Source organism: Chiloscyllium plagiosum, chromosome 3, assembly GCF_004010195.1.
Source record: "Chiloscyllium plagiosum isolate BGI_BamShark_2017 chromosome 3, ASM401019v2, whole genome shotgun sequence".
NCBI lineage: Eukaryota > Metazoa > Chordata > Chondrichthyes > Orectolobiformes > Hemiscylliidae > Chiloscyllium > Chiloscyllium plagiosum.
Window position 1 is genome coordinate 62,689,756 of NC_057712.1, and position 16,539 is coordinate 62,706,294.

At 41.0% G+C, this 16,539-nt stretch overlaps 1 protein-coding gene across 1 annotated transcript in view; it reads left to right on the plus strand.

Annotated features, from left to right (window-relative positions):
• tnfrsf21 (tumor necrosis factor receptor superfamily, member 21) overlaps window positions 1–16,539 on the plus strand; it is a 39,282-nt gene that overhangs the window by 14,551 nt on the left and 8,192 nt on the right. Inside the window, exons 2-3 of the mRNA XM_043683193.1 lie at window positions 4,179–4,824; window positions 8,129–8,548. Of these exons, the coding sequence (XP_043539128.1) occupies window positions 4,179–4,824; window positions 8,129–8,548 (1,066 nt within the window). The remainder of the gene's footprint in view (window positions 1–4,178; window positions 4,825–8,128; window positions 8,549–16,539) is intronic.

Here is a 16,539-nt window from a genome sequence, read left to right on the forward strand (position 1 = left end):
CCCCCTCTCCGGCCTATCACCCTCACCTTAACCTCCTTCCACCTAACGCATTCCCAACACCCCTCCCCCAAGTCCCTCCTCCCTACCTTTTATCTTAACCTGCTTGGCACACCCTCCTCATTCCTGAAGAAGGGCTTATGCCCGAAACTTCGATTCTCCTCCTTAGATGCTGCCTGACCTGCTGTGCTTTTTCAGCAACTCATTTTTCAATTGAGGAAGGGTCACCAGACCTGCAGTGTTAACAGATGCTGCCAGGCCTGCTGAGCTTTTCCAGCAACTTCTGTTTTCATTTCTGATTTAGAGCATCTGCAGTATTTTGGGTTTTTAATAAAAATGTGAATCTGGTTTGCACCGTCAACTGCTTTAAACGGTTATCCACCTTCGCCTTCAAACATGCTGTGGTCTTTGTCTCAACCATGCAATAACAGGTTTTTTCTTTTTGCTCCAACTATTCCTGTATAAAACATTTCTCCTCACCAACTCTCTACAGTCCAAGTGATTGTAAATTTGTAGTACCCTGTAATCCTGAGGTAAGGTGAGAGTGACCTGGTGTCAAGGTAGCATTTGTCTGAATATTCAGAAGTTCCAGTAGAATCGAAATCAGTGTGAATGTGGGAAGTTGTAATGGCTTACCCTATCTACTTGAGGACAATTGGGGATTGGCAAAAAACAACCTTGTACCTTCTAATGCTCATGCAGGTGAGAAACCTGGGATGCACTGCCTCTAACCATTGTACAGTTTAAGTCACACTTAACCCTTTTTGTTTTCTGTCCATTGACCACACCTACACATGATGCTATGTTTCTTCTTTCATCACTTTGGAATTTTTTTCTTCTCAACCTTTTCTTTGAGACATTTCATTGAATGCTCTTCTACCCATCTTTTACTGTGTAGTAGCTGCAGTATGTCTTGGACAAGCCAGTTAAATATTACAAAATTGACATGCTTTTTAATAAATGTATACTGACTGTTCTTACTAATTCCAAACACTTCTAGTTGCTTGTTGATTTTAATTTGAAATATGGATTTGAAGAGTTTGACCACAACTGATAGTAGAGCTGACAATGAATGCTGTTCTCTAGCACCCCTGCATAATTTTAAAGAAGAACACAGAGATTTTTGTTCAGAACCTCTGCCACGTTCTATCAGGTTTCTTGGAGCTGTCTGCAGTGCGTGCTTTCAGGCTTTGATGACTTGTTCATTTTGTCTGCTATTTCTTTTCAGAACCAATTCCTTTCTACAGGTACCTCTTGCTCTCGTTCAGCCCATGTTTTTGATTCCACTATCATCTGTAAAGACTGAAAATTTATTTTGTAAATCATTTCCATGCCAACATTGTCCATAATAGATTCCATTCATTCCAGAGTGTTCAATCCTGTCATTAAATGTTTACTTCTTGTGGTCATATGGAGACTTGATTAATTCCTTTCTTTATTATCTGCTAAGCTTCTATTTGAGGTATCCTAATCCTTTATCCCCTGTAGCTTTATAGTGGTTCTTGAATCTCTCATTGGCCCAATTTTGAAGTTTAAAATTTTGAACTTTCTGTATCCAATGGGATTTCTTTTGTTATTTGTACCTCATACTATAAGCTTTCCCACAGCTTATCCAATGCCTCCTCAACCAAGTTAATTTGAATCACACTTTTTTTTGCCTTTCCTCAGTTCAGTGTTCCTTTTTTGTCTTAATTTCACTCTTCATTTAGTCTTTTCTGTAAAGTCGTTGAACCTAACTTTGCCTTGTGGTCACTGCTTCCTAGTTATTAAACCGAATGAACATTTGTGATTGTCCTAGTAAATTTCCCAGAACTGACTCAAGTTAGGTTTTCAGACTTGATCTGAATTAAAAACATACCAAACTTGGAAGCTGTCCTGGTAAATTTTAAATCATCATTCCTACTTTGATCATCAGTTACATTTATTCCAGTCTTTTGTGGGATACTTACAATTGAACTAGATCCATCTTTCCTTTTTTTTTGGCTAATGTATTTTTTAAAAATTCCAAAATAACCAAATGTACACATGCTCTCAGTAAATAAAGTGACAAATGGACGTTTCATGTGTAGACTTTCAGTTAGTTATTTTTAGTTATGTGCAAATAAACAGTTGCTTCTGTTTTTGCTGAGTTATAAAAAGTTGCAGAATGTTCCATTTGCTCAATCTGAACATCAACTGGTGAAATCTGTATTACATCAGACAAGTGCGGCAGTGCATGTTCATATATACAGCTGAATGATGGCGATTGTTTGGTTTTGTTGATTAAAATAACAGACAGTTCCGACATCAGATGGGAAATGCATATCTTGACTTTGTACAAAAAACTTTGCCAACTGGCCTTCAGGTTTGTTTTTCAACTGCAGAGGTATCGTTATCCTCATGTCTCCTCAGGTGCTTAACACAGCCCTGCAGTTTACATCCATGCCATCCACATACATCAGCCTATCTTGGTGCTCAGGATTTGTTTGATTGTCATTTTCCAAGGCGTTATTCCTTCCTCAAACACTGTCACAAAATAACCATTTGTTAATTGGATTGTATTCAGGAGTCAGTACACTAAAATAAGTTACCCTGTGCAGAGAGCTTCAGAACATTATAAACCCGGCTCTGTTTTTATTTGAACATTTCTTTGTGGCCACTCTGCTCTCTCTTCAAAGCTAGGTTCTGGACATGCCAAGTCCTCACTCACCCACTTTGGAATTTTATCCTCAAGTGTAATCAGCAAGTGTAATTTTACAGTTGAGACTCCTGTTATCCCTATCATCATGAAAAATGCTCCCTCTTTGCTTTGAAATGCGGTGCTGATATCGTGGTCATGTCACGGGGCTGGCAGTTGGTCTAGGATACAAATCTCACTGTGGTAGATGGTAAAATTCCAATTCAATAAAATCTGGAATTAGAAAAAATGCTGGACAAATGATGACTGTGTAACTACTGACTGTTGTAAAAGCCCAGCCATTTGATACAAGTCCTTTAGGGAAAGAAATCTGCCATTCTTACCTGGTCTGGCCTATGTGCACAGCAATGTGCTTGACTCTTAACTGCCCTCTGGGATTAGGGATGGGCAATAAATGCGGGCCGATCTAGTGACATCTACATCCTATCTGCAAAAAAAACCTTACTCTTGTTGTTGTGACACAACAATGTCTTGGTATCGGAAAGAAGGAAAACAAAAATTGGAGCTCGTGCACTGCAAATAACAGAACTATCAGATGCATTAAAAAATCTAGACATGAAGCAAAAATAACTGGGAGAAATAAAAGTGTAACCTCAAATTGTGGCATATTAATGGGAAGATGGTTGTTTGTCCATACATTTCAGGTTTGCTTTGAGTACCTGATGTACTTAAGGACTTGTTATCTGATTTATTATTGGAGACAACTGAACATTTGAATTTGGGATTGCCAGCTAATGGTTATCTCTGTTCCTTTGGTGCCTGTAGAAGTTGTTTTTTACTGGTATGATCAACAATGTTACTTGATTACATTTACTTGTCAAATAATTGTCCTCTCTCTCTCTCCCCCCCGGCTTGCTCGCTTTCTCGACTTCCTCTCGCTCGTCTTTCGCCCTCCCTCTCACTCTCTCTCTTTTCTCTCTTCCCTGCCCCCCCCACCCCCACAACTGCTCTTGTACTATTTCATTTTTACTGTTTCCTGAAACAGTAAGTGAAACCTTTTTGAGTAGACTGCAATTTGCAAATTGTCATTGCTTCCCAAAGTACGAAAGTGATGGTGTTAAGAATGGAATACTTTATAATAAGGCACCAGTTGTCACCATAAGCAATTCCTAGGACAAGCACAACTAAGTTACATGTAAACGTATGCACCTAGTGATGCCGTTCACCCCCAAATTCAAATGAATGAGCTTAACAGGCTAATTATACGTTGATAACTTCTATCTCACACTAAACACCTTTTGCACTTTCCTGAACGATATTGCCACTCCCGTTCAAATTCAGATTTGTTTTGTGTTATGTGCTTGTGGGGAATAATTGCATGTGCATAGAGATGTATTAACACTTCATCAATTTGTCCTTTTTGTGCCATTTGATTCTGGATGAATGTTCAGAGATCACATGAAAGTATGCCGCTATTTAACATGTCTACTTAAGCAGGTGGACTTCAGTAAATATTTTGAGTGCTACAAAATGTCTCACTGAATATTTTTCTGCTTTGTTTCAGCTGCTGTTTGTGTTTCTTGGTGACATTACAGCTCAAGTAGAACCTGCTCCAAAGGTTGCTGTGTCCCTTTCGGGTAAATACCATCACTATGATCGTGCAACAGGGAAAGAAATTTACTGTAATAAGTGCCCTGCAGGCACCCATGTGGCACAACATTGCACATCAACATCATTGCGTGTCTGTAGCTCCTGTAAAAATGGCACTTTCACGAAGCATGAGAATGGCATTGATCAGTGTCACACCTGCAGGCCTTGCACAGCCCCGATGATTGAGAAATTCCCATGTACTGCCTTCTCTGACCGTGAGTGCACTTGCCCACCTGGAACCTTTCTGTCTAACAAGATCTGTGTAGCTTATACAGTTTGTGCAATGGGTTGGCGTGTGAAGAAGAAGGGAAGCGAGACAGAAGATGTTAAGTGTAAACCATGCCCTCGTGGCACTTTCTCCAATGTGCCTTCGAGTCCGAGGTGCAAACCACTCACCAATTGTTCAGAACATGATCTGGTGATCTTAAAACTAGGAAACCAACAAAGGGATAACATCTGTGGCTTGCCAAGCACAATTCGGAGTACAACCCTCAATTCTTCAAGCACAGAGTCAACTCGCCACAACAGTGGAGTTCTTCCTGATGCCTCCACTCCATCAGGTAATTATTTATGATTCGTAATTACCAAATTAGCGTATTGAGATTGAAGTACAGTCCCTTGTGGGGTTAATGTAATTTCTCCTATGGTATTGGTGAATTGTGAATGTTGCATTTTGTGTTCGACATAATTACTGAAGCCTGGCTGTCTGACCAAAGATGTATCTAACTGCATAGTCTTGCAGGACGGCAAACAGCATTTTGAATGTGATCAAGTCTTTTTAAAACACTTATTTGAATTTTGAAACATGCTCTTTTTAACATTATAGTGAGTGAGAAACAAATAATGATTTTTGTTATTGAGATATGCAAACCTATTTCTTGAAACAACTCTATGAGTAGAATCGGCACGGTGGCCCAGTGGTTAGCACTGCTGCCTCACAGCGCCAGAGACCCGGGTTCAATTCCTGCCTCAGGCGACTGACTGTGTGGAGTTTGCACATTCTCCCCGTGTCTGCGTGGGTTTCCTCCGGGTGTTCCGGTTTCCTCCCACTATCCAAAAAAAAAAATGTGCAGGTTGGGTGAATTGGCCATGCTAAATTGCCCGTAGTGTGAGTTGAAGGGGTAAATGTAGGAGAATGGGTCTGGGTGGGTTGCACTTTGGCGGGTCGGTGTGCACTTGTTGGGCCAAAGGGCCTATTTCCACACTAAGTAATCTAATCTTAAAAAAAAAATCCCGACTCTGTGGAAACAGGCCGTTCAGCCCAACAAGTCCACACTGACCCTCCGAAGAGTAATTCACCCAGATCCATTCCCCTACCCTATTATCATTTTTTACCCCTGACGAATCACCTAACCCACACATCTGAACAAGCTGGGCAATTTAGCATGGCCAACTGACCTAACCTGCACATCTTTGGATTGTGGGAGGCAGACATGGGAAGAATGTGCAAACTGCCAACACAGACAGTCGCCCGAGGCTGGAATCGAACCTGAGTCCTTGGTGCTGTGAGGCAGCTGTGCCACCTTGTATAAATCCGATCAAGCCCCCATATTAAAAATAATGCACTGCTGTGCATCTGATTTCAAATTGGAGCTGGCATTGCAGAGGTTATCAAATAAAATTTAGAACTGGGCTTCAGTAATGTTTCGACTACTCAATAATTGTTTGTTTTGTCTTGAAATGTTCAAGATAGTTACCATGTTCTAAGTGGCAATTTAGTAATTGATAATATGTAATGAGTCAAACCCACCAAAAGACTGGGCAGTTAGATTGGGGTGGGGGAGGTGGGGTGGTCATGTCCCTACCCCTGAACCTGGTGGCCCAAGTTTAAGTCCCCCTTGCTCCAGTTAACAGCACTACTTAACAGAAAATTCCTGATTTTTTTTTTTTATTAGTTGAGAAAAATAACTTATCTAGCTTGTTTGGTCAGGGTGTGTGGTGGCACAACAGCTACAGTCAGCTTTGTGCGGATGTCTGTTCTTGTGAGAGATCCTTTACCTGGCCAAACTCCTAAACTTTAAAGCTGGTACAGGCTCAGTCCTATAGTTTCCAGTTAAGATACACTGTACTTGTAATGGTAATATATGTATCTTCCGTTGTCTCAGATCAGTGAAACATTTAAAGGTACAGCTGAGGGGCTTTGTTGCTGGGAGTGGGGTACAATCTGCCAATCTGAAGCTCCCTGCAAGGTTTGATGTGGTTGACCATACCATCATCTCTAGTGTCTGTCCTGTGTCCAGTTAGATGGAGTAAATCTACCATGGTTCCATTCTTGCAATCTGTTCAAGTCAGAATAAATTGCAATGGGTTATCTTCAGGCTCTTGCACAGTGAGATGTGGAATTCTCCAGAAGCTTTCCCTGACTGCTTTGATGCCCCTTGATGACATCAAGCAAACAAAAAAAGTCAGATTCTGTGTGCGCTCGAATAATGTCCAGCTTCACTTCCCCTCAAACCCTCCCCTGCCCCAGCTTCATCAGACAGCTTCTGTGACAGCTAGTATTAATGTGCAGAAGTTGTTTTTTCAGTTAAATATTGGAAAGATTGAGATCATTGTCTTTGGCTACCAACACAAACTCCATACTCTATATCTAAATTTTATCACCTTCCCTCACCTTTGTCTGAAGCTAAAACAGACTATTCATAATCTTTAATGTCCCATTTTTTTCCCTGAGCTGTGTTTCCAACCAGCTCTTTGATGTTTTTAAAAAAAATACAGGTAGTTCTGCTATGATGTGTCTTTTGTTGATACGAATTGGCTGTGGCACGATTGGGTGAATAGGGAATGCGGTTTCTAAAGTGCAAATTTTTAACCTGTGCATTGACTATAATGTGATCACATTGCCAACACTTCCAGTGTATTGGTATTGCGTGATATTTTATAGCATGGGGTTGCACAGGATTGTGTTCTGGAAAAGCTACCTGTATTTCCAACCCCCTTAATATTGCAGGTTTCTGTCTGAACCTCAGCCCACCTGCTGCAGAGATTGTCAGTTGTTCTCTTTTGTTACAGTTTGCAATTGTTGCAATACATTCCCTGGGCAGCCTCCCATCTTCCAACCTTTGTAAGCCTCAGCCTTGTATATCCTGACTTGCCCCAAAGCCTTTTTTGTTTAACTAGTGTTTGACCTATACTGGCTCCCTGACTAGAGCTGAAAATGTGTTGCTGGAAAAGCGTAGCAGGTCAGGCAGCATCCAAGGAGCAGGAGAATCGACGTTTCGGATTCTCCGGCTCCTTGGATGCTGCATGACCTGTTGTGCTTTTCCAGCAACACATTTTCAGCTCTGGCTCCCTGACTAGCAAAACTTCCGATTTTAAAATTCCTATCCAGTGTCAAAAGCCCTTTGGTGCCTGCCTCCCTCATGCTATCTATAATCTCATCGAGTCTTGCGACCCCCGAATAACTGTTTCAATTCTGATCATTTCTGCAAATCCAGCTTTCTCTGCCATCTCATTGACTGTCGTGCATTCAGCTCTTGGGTTCTTTGCTTTGGGATTCATTCCCTAAATTGGGGCAAAAGCCTCAACAGAACTTGTCTTCCTGTGCTGAAACTGTTCCATGATTTTGATTTGCCTCATAATTTGTCAAAGATACTTAGGCAGCTGATTTCAGGCAGAGTAGCTATTAGAATTGAGCATCTGACATCAGTACCTTGTGACAGGAAGTTCTTAAGTATCCTTCTGGATGACTGGGGCACAATGCAGAGTATGCAGTGATTTATACCTGGTGAATTAGTCCTGTTGTCAGCAGTCATCGACAGAATTAAAGACGCTTGAGAGTACTGCTTTTTTAAATTAATTTTAATTTTAAATAAAGTTTTGATTTTGTTTTCTGTCTCTCTTTTTTTCTGTAATATTTTGCAGGTATTCTAAATCAATTAAGCACCACCACTACAAAATCAATCAGTGGAGTGACCAAAGAAGCACAACTTTGGCATTCTTCCTATTCAGGCCCCAATTCACCTCTGTCAGCTGCGATGAATTTTCAACCCATCATGGAAAGCTCAAGAGCAGGTGCTGACTTCAGACCTCCCAGAAAAGGCCCGCCGAGGCCAAGCGCACACAAGCACTTTGACATAAATGAGCATTTGCCGTGGATGATCGTACTCTTTCTGCTGTTGGTGCTGGTGGTGACAGTAGTTTGCAGTATTAAGAAAAGCTCCCATGTGCTGAAAAAAGGCCCCAAACAGGATCCCAGCAGCATTGTTGAGAAAGCTGGCCTCAAGAAGCCTATTTCCCCTAGCCCAAATAAAGAAAAATGGATTTACTATTATAATGGGCAAGGTAAGCAAACCAAGATGTAAAACTTGAAGGTAATGAACTTAAAAACTGCAATGTAGTTATAGATGCAATAATATTAGTATTTCACTCGCCATCGCTTAATGAGGAAAATGAAACTCGCATTAGGGTCTTGAATTTTATTTTTAATTTTCACCATTAATTTTGATAACTTTTTGATATGTGTGTTATCAGTAAAGATCCGAATAAAGGGTGTTAACTTCCACCAAGCTCGTTAGTTTAGTTATATTGGCAGCTAGCATTTGGTTCAGGATAGTGGCAATAGCAGGGTAAGCAGTCTGCTTCTGGCCAAGGTGGTTTGGGATCTACGTCCTTGCTTGCCCATGTCAATGGATGACGGGAGTAAACAACCATTGACAAAACTGCCAAACAAAGGCTGAGGATGAAGAAATGGCAGACAATGAACCAAGGAGCTTGCATTTGAGCAGAGCGCTATTACTGGACCAATCTTCTAATCTTCTTGGAGTCCAGTAGTATGTGTCCATGTCACTTTTTAAAAAAAAGTTTGTATTGCTGAGGAGTGAGTTCAAGGTTGGAACATAATTTAAGAATGTTGAAACACTAAGAGACCATTCAGTCTTCAGGAGCCTTTTGTTATTAGTTCATGAGGATAAAGTGAGGTCTGCAGATGCTGGAGATCAGAGCTGAAAATGTGTTGCTGGAAAAGCGCAGCAGGTCAGGCAGCATCCAGGGAACAGGAGAATCGACGTTTCGGGCATAAGCCCTTCTTCAGGAATGACCTGCTGCGCTTTTCCAGCAACACATTTTCAGTAGTTATTAGTTCATGGTCAATCTATACTTTACCTCCATGTGCTTAATCCATAACCCTTAATGGCTTTGTCTAATGTGACTCACTCAATTTTGACACTGTAGGAAAACCGTTCCAGAATTCCTTCACACTTTTTGTGACAAAATACTTTGTGACCTTGCCTCAAAATACCCAACAACAATTTTAAAACAGCATTCCTTTATTTTGGGTTCACTTTATCAGATCAAATATTTCCCACTGCCCCTGCCACACACACTGCAATAAACCATTTTTAGCATTAACGTTTCAATTAGATAACTCTCTATAATTGTCTATAGTCACAAAAATACAAATATGGTCAATGCAACTTGTTTTCTAAACTTAACCTCTTTAAATCAGTTGTCAGGTTGGTGGCTGCACTATCTCCCAAGTTCAATATAATCATCTTGAGGTACTGTGTCCTCGTCTAAAATGAGATATTTTAGAAAGGATCAAACCAGACTCTGCACAGCTGTAGTGGTAATCTTTCAATTTTGGTCCTCCTTGAAGTAAAACCTAAGAATTCTGTTAATCTTGTAAGTTATTTTTCTGTGCCTGTCCACGAGCTTATTGTTGTTCTTGGGCTTATCCACAGTTGCTAGCTTCTCATCATTAGGAAAATGATCTCAGCAAGTTTGTAAGTGCGTGATGTCACACTTGCCTACATTGAACATCATCTACTATGGTTTATTTACTTAATCTATCCATATCACCTTGAAGCTTTGTGTTTCCTATTTAGTGTTCAAGCCAACTTAGTGTTGTCAGCAGACTTGGATATACAGGGTGAAAGTGAGGACTGCAGATGCTGGAGATCAGAGTCTCGATTAGAGTGGGGCTGGAAAAGCACAGCAGTTCAGGCAGCATCCGAGAAGCAGGAAAGTCGACGTTTTGGGCAAAATCCTGATGAAGGGCTTTTGCCCAAAACGTCGATTTTTTTTTTTCCCTGCTCCTCTGCTGCCTGACCTGCTTTGCTTTTCCAGCACCACTCTAATCTAAACTTGGATGTGCAGCCTACATTCCCTAATTTAAGTCACTTATAAACAAGTGAAACGTTGACTTCCCATAACTGATGCTGTGGAACATCACAAATTGCTTGCTGTAAATACGAGTGCAAACCAATAACTTGGACTGTGCTTCTATCTCCTAAACGTTCAAGCCAACAGATTGCTTCAAAGTCCATATGCGCTCATTTTTGTTAATGGCTTTTTATGCAGACTGCCATCTGGAGATTACTATAAATTAGGTCCACAGACAATCCTGTGTGTACAACATTTGTTATTGCCTTGACTAATTCAAGTTGATTAACTAAACAAGATTTGCATTTAAAAAATTCGAACTGACTCTCTGATCAACAGATATTTGTCCAAATTCATAGAAGGGTGCTATAAATTAGTCAAATGTACTGTTGATTTCTGTATGTTCATGTTATTTTTGGTCTCCGTTTGTTTTAAACTTCAGAAAGGTTTGTCTCTCTCCACTGCCCTTTCAAAGCTTCCTTTGATTTATCAGTTTTGTTCAAATAACAACTAAAACCCTGCAGGTTAAAGTCACAGGAAGTGTTGATGATGTAAAGGGCAAGGCAATTTGCTGTTGTGATGGTGTTGTGTTAACTGTGATGGTTTACTCCAATTTTATGTATTATTCAGTGTAAATTTTGTTTACATTTCTTTAGCTCTTCAGGTGTCATGGCATTTAATGGCAAATGTAATTTATGTTGTAAAAACTCTTACAAATAATAGTACATATCCTGGTGAATGGAGAGATTACAAGCTGCAGCTAATGATTACAAAAAGGCAGGAAGGGCTATGAAGTGAGTATAGAAAGAAATTTGCAAAGGAAATCAGTCAACAGGTTTTCTTTCACCATTAGGAAAAACATGGTCAAGAAAAAGCCTTAAAAACTGGTAATATTGTCTGTGCAAATAGGGAATTGGTAGACACTGAATAATTGCTTTACGACTATTTACAATAGAGGGTGAAGTCGCCATGCTAGAAATGTCAGGAAAACTAATATTGAATTTGGATTATTAATGCATTAAGTAGGTGGGTATAATTTGAGCCAGTGAATCCCAGTGTTAAAAATATAAGGTGATTCACTCTCTTTTCAGGGAGTGGGGAGGTGGTGGTGGGTATGGTGTTGAGGTCATGCTTTGGCTGTTTGGAAAAAAACCTGCTTATGTCACACCTGGACACTATTGTGGATGTAACGCCATGTGTTAGCCTTGGAAGAAACTAGAAGGTCAACTAGTAATTTAGTTTGTTTGCAAAACATTAAGGAGAATTGGTAGGGTAGATTATTTGCAATATTTGGGGAGTATTGTTTAAGGACCAAAGTTAAAACTGAATTACTTTGGGAGTAGAATTAGATTAGTTTTTAACATTTGTAATTGCTTGGGATTCTAGTCTGCAAATGATGATTTGTTGCTAGATCAATTGTTTGTTAAACTGCCAAGTACAGAGTTTTTTCATTCAATGATATCAAAGACTATGGAGCAAACTGACTAGCTAGTGATGTCATGTGCCATGACTGAATAAAATAAAACGTTCAAGTATAGATTACAATTCATCATGATCTTGTTGAAAAGCAGGAACTGGCGAAATGGTTTATTCTTGTTCCTATGGATTATTTTGTTCATACTGCATCAGCTACTGTTTCTCATGTACTGATGTTTTGTAATGGTACTCCTCTCCTTGTAGGCCAGTTATTTGTGACTAAGACTGCTCTATTATTGCACATGATCTCCTGATGTGAATTCAGCAGTGACAAATTGATCTAATCTTGCCTGTGGTTTTCATCCTTTGTTCCCACTCAACTCTGTAAAACAAACCAATGTAAAACAAATCCTTATTTTGAAATTTTCTGTCTTTGAACTCTCGGGCATGAGCCTAAATTTCCAAACTTTTGTGTTCAAGTTGGTAGAAATGTTGGTAATGGGCATGTTTTTGACTCTTGATCAGACTAGGATACCTGATTATTTCTCAGATATTCCTGGTACAATTCTAGGAATAGCATTGACCAACCTGTGTTCTCTGTTATTTCTGTTCACAATCTTTATTGAAGAATAAAAGGACCTTTTTATTATTGTTGGGATGAGGGCATTGCTGGCCGGGTCACCATCTGGCCCATCCCTAATTACCCAGAGGGCAGTTAAGAGTCAAATCACATTGTTAGGTCTGGACCCAAGTAGACCAACCTAGGATGGCAGTTTTTTTCTCTAAAGATAGGTTTTTCCCACAATCAACAACGGATTAATTATCTCTTTGACTCTTAATTTCAGATTTTCATTGAGTTCAAATTCCACTGCCTGCCATGGCAGGATTCAAATCCCGGTCCCATTACATGGGTCTCTGGATTAATAGTCCAAGGATAATACCACTGAACTATTGCCTCTCTGTATTTTTTTTAACACCTTTTTGCTTTTCTGTCCTCCTGCACGATTATTTATTTTGTATAAGGCAACCTCAAGACATTATTTATGAGACATTATTAGGGATAAATAATGTCTCATAAATAACTCATTAGGGATAAAATTCAGGAGAAATATTGATGTTTGGGGTAGCATTCACATTTTTAATTCATGAGTGCTGTTGGCTGGTCAGCATTTAATCCCATCCTGAGTTGCCCTTTAAAAAAAATAGTGGTGAGCTGCCTTCCTGAGTCACTGCAGTCCATGTGATGTGGGTAGACCCTCACGACCTTTGGGGAGGGAACCTGAGGTTTTTCATCCAGTGACGCAGCAGGGCTAGCTTGGAGGGGAACTTGCGGGTGGTGGTGTATCTGCTGCCTTTTTCTTTCTAAATGGAGCGGTTGTGGGTTTGGGAAGTGCTGTCTGAGGATCTTTGAATTTCAGTGGTGCATCTGAAAGATAGTACTGCTGCTCCTGAGCATTAGTGGAGGGAGTGGATGCTTGTGGATGTAGTGCCACTCAAGTGGGCTGCTTTATTTTGGATGGTGTCAAGATTCTTAAGCATTGTTGGAGATGTACCCATCCAGGCAAGTGCCAAATCTTCAGTCACACTCCTGACCTGCTCCTTGTAGGTGCTGAACAGTTTTTGGGGAGTTCTGATGTGAGTTATTTGCAGTATTCCTGGCATCTGACCTGTTGTCATTGCCACTGTATTTGTGTTGAGTCTAGTCGAGTTTCTGTTCTATGGTAACCCACGCATGTTGATAGTGGGGAGGCAATAGCCGAGTTATATTAGCACTAGACTACTAATCCAGAAATTCCGCTTATGTCCTGGGATCTGTTATGGCAGAATTTGACTCTCATTTACCCTCTTAGTAAGCTGCTCAGTTGAATGGCAGCTCGGAACAAGCAATAAATGCTGGTCAGCAGAGATACCCACATTCCCACAAGTGAATTAAAAAACAGTGATGGTGACACCATTGAATATCTTGGAGTGGTGGTTCGATTCTCTCTGGTTATTACTTGACCTTTATGTGGTGTGGGTTAATTGGCACTTCTCGGCCCAAGCCTGGAAATTGTCCGGATCTTGTTGCATTTGAGCATGGATTGCTAATCATCAGTGAACATCTGCACTTCTGAGCTTATAATAGAAGGTAGATCACTGAAGCAATTGAAGATAGTTAGGCCAGGGACACTACGTTGAGGTACTTCTACAGAGATGTCATGGAGCTGAGATGACTGAGCTTCAACAATTACAATCATCTTCCTATGTCAGGTATGACTGCAACCAGCAGAGTTTTTCTCGTTTATTCCCATTGATGCCGGTTTTCCTCGGCCTCCTTGATGCCGCAGCCATTCAAATGAAGGCCTTCATGTGAAGGGCTCTCACTTTCCCCTCCCCTCTGGGAATAAGCTCTTTTGTCCACATTTGAACCAAGATTATTGGCAGTGTTGGATTTTATTGCTTTGCGTACTGGATGTACCTGGGCAATTTTCCATATTGTCTGATCGGTGCCAGTATTACAACTGTACTGGAAAGGCTTGGCAGGGATGTGGCAATTTCTGGAGCACTGGTACTCAGCACTATTGCTGGAATGTTGTCAAGAGCCATTGCCTTTGCAGTATCCCGAGTTTGTAACCATTTCTTCATATCATGTGGACTGAATAGAACTGGTAGACGATTGGTACCTGTGATGCAGGGAACCACTGCATGAGGCAGAGGTGGATCATCCACTTGGTACTTCTTCTGGCTGAAGATTTCTGCAAATGTTTCAACCTTGTCTTGTGCTGATGTGCATAGCACTTCCACCTATTTCTGGAATGGTCTGCACAGTGCTCCATGCTGATAAAGATACTTGTTTGGGTAAGGGGTGTGTGGAATGGAAGCCTCCAAACGAAACAGATAATAATGTCAAATAATCCCTCCTCACCCAGAGGCATTGTGTCCACCATTCATTTTAATGTGGAATGCTAGCAACTCCTCTGGTTTTATGCTCACTTTCAGGAATAGCCTAGTTTGCCTTTGTTTCTGATTGGTTTCTATTCTTTTCACAGGTTGCAAAGCCTAGCTTTCCAAAGTTTGAAACATGCAGGCATTTTGTTTTATTTTTCATCTCAGCACCAACCTTTCTGCCCTAAGGAGGGCTTCTAGCACATTTCCCTTTCTCCAGTGGGTGTTCTGTTTCCTTGGTGCTCGACGGATAGTTGGAGTGCCGAGAGGAGGGCATCTCCTGGTCAGCCCACTATCATTGATCAACATGGCAGTTTGCCTGAACCTTAATATTTTTAGATGACTTTGGATCACTAGATACAAGTACTGAAGATAGAAGTGACCTAGAAAAAACCCATCGAATTTGATATATTCAATGTGCCTTTACATTTAGATATGTCTGATGTGAAGCAGAGGAATGTGCTGGTATGTGGACAGAGGGAGGACAGGAAGCAGCAGTACATGGATTGCTGCTGAGGATGCTTGCACAGTCCTGGTGGATAAAACGCCCTCCTTTGTGCTGGAATGTGTAAAGAACAAAGATTAAGTTATATCCGGTTTAGCTAAGTTTTGTTTCACCTTGCTCCATCTAAACAGCCTTTCATTATCTCAAAGTGAAAGCAAATGTTATCCTGAACTTAACCTTTAATTCTGCTGTTGCAATCATTCTTTATCACTAAGATTGAGACACTAAAACAATTGCACATAAAGCAATTATAAATACATACGCCACACTGTATAATCTAGAGTTTACTTGATGTCTCACAAGCTGCCTTGCCTCCTGATGAAGGAGCAGCACTCCAAAAGGTAGTGTGGTGCTGTGTGATTGTTAACTTTGTCCACACCAGTCCACCACTGGCATCTCCAAATCACCATTTCCTAAATATGTCACACATTTGTGCCATTAATAATTATGCAGCTGATGCATCCTGTGAATGAAGGAGAATGTCTAGGTGGCCTTAGTATTTAGATATTTAATAGCATTAAGTAAAGAATGTTGGCAGTCTAGGAAAAATGAACAATGTTGACATAAAATAAAATTGCCATAAATGTAAAGAAATATAACAGTTGATGTTCGTTTCAGTATGAAACATTCAGTCATCCCTCCCTCCCCCCCCCCCCCCAACGCCAACAGCCAGGTATCTGGTTGTCTGTTCCAGCAGCTACATTTCCTTTTGTGCTTATAACAGGAACACTTTTTTTTGGTTCATTTAAAAACAGCAAATGAGAGGAATTCATTTGCTGGATCAGACCAGTGACTGTTACAAAGTAACAATTACTCTGGGTTGAAATGGAATTTGAAAAATGTGTTGCTGGAAAAGCGCAGCAGGTCAGGCAGCATCCAAGGAGCAGGAGAATCGACATTTTGGGCATAAGCCCTTCAGAAATGAGGAGGGTGTGCCAAGCAGGCTAAGATAAAAGGTAGGGAGGAGGGACTTGGGGGAGGGGCGTTGGGAATGCGATAGGTAGAAGGAGGTTAAGGTGAGGGTGATAGGCCGGAGAGAGGGTGGGAGTGGAGAGGTCGGGAAGAAGATTGCAGGTCAAGAAGGCGGTGCTGGGTCCGAGGGTTGGGACTGAGATAAGGTGGGGGGAGGGGAAATGAGGAAGCTGGAGAAATCTGCATTCATCCCTTGTGGTTGGAGGGTGCTGCATGCCCTTGGCGGAGTGGGCGGGGGAGTTGAAGTGTTCAGCCATAGGGCGGTTAGGTTGGTTGGTGTGGGTGTCCCAGAGGTGTTCTCTGAAACATTCCGCAAGTAGGTGGCCTGTCTCCCCAATGTAGAGGAGGCCACATC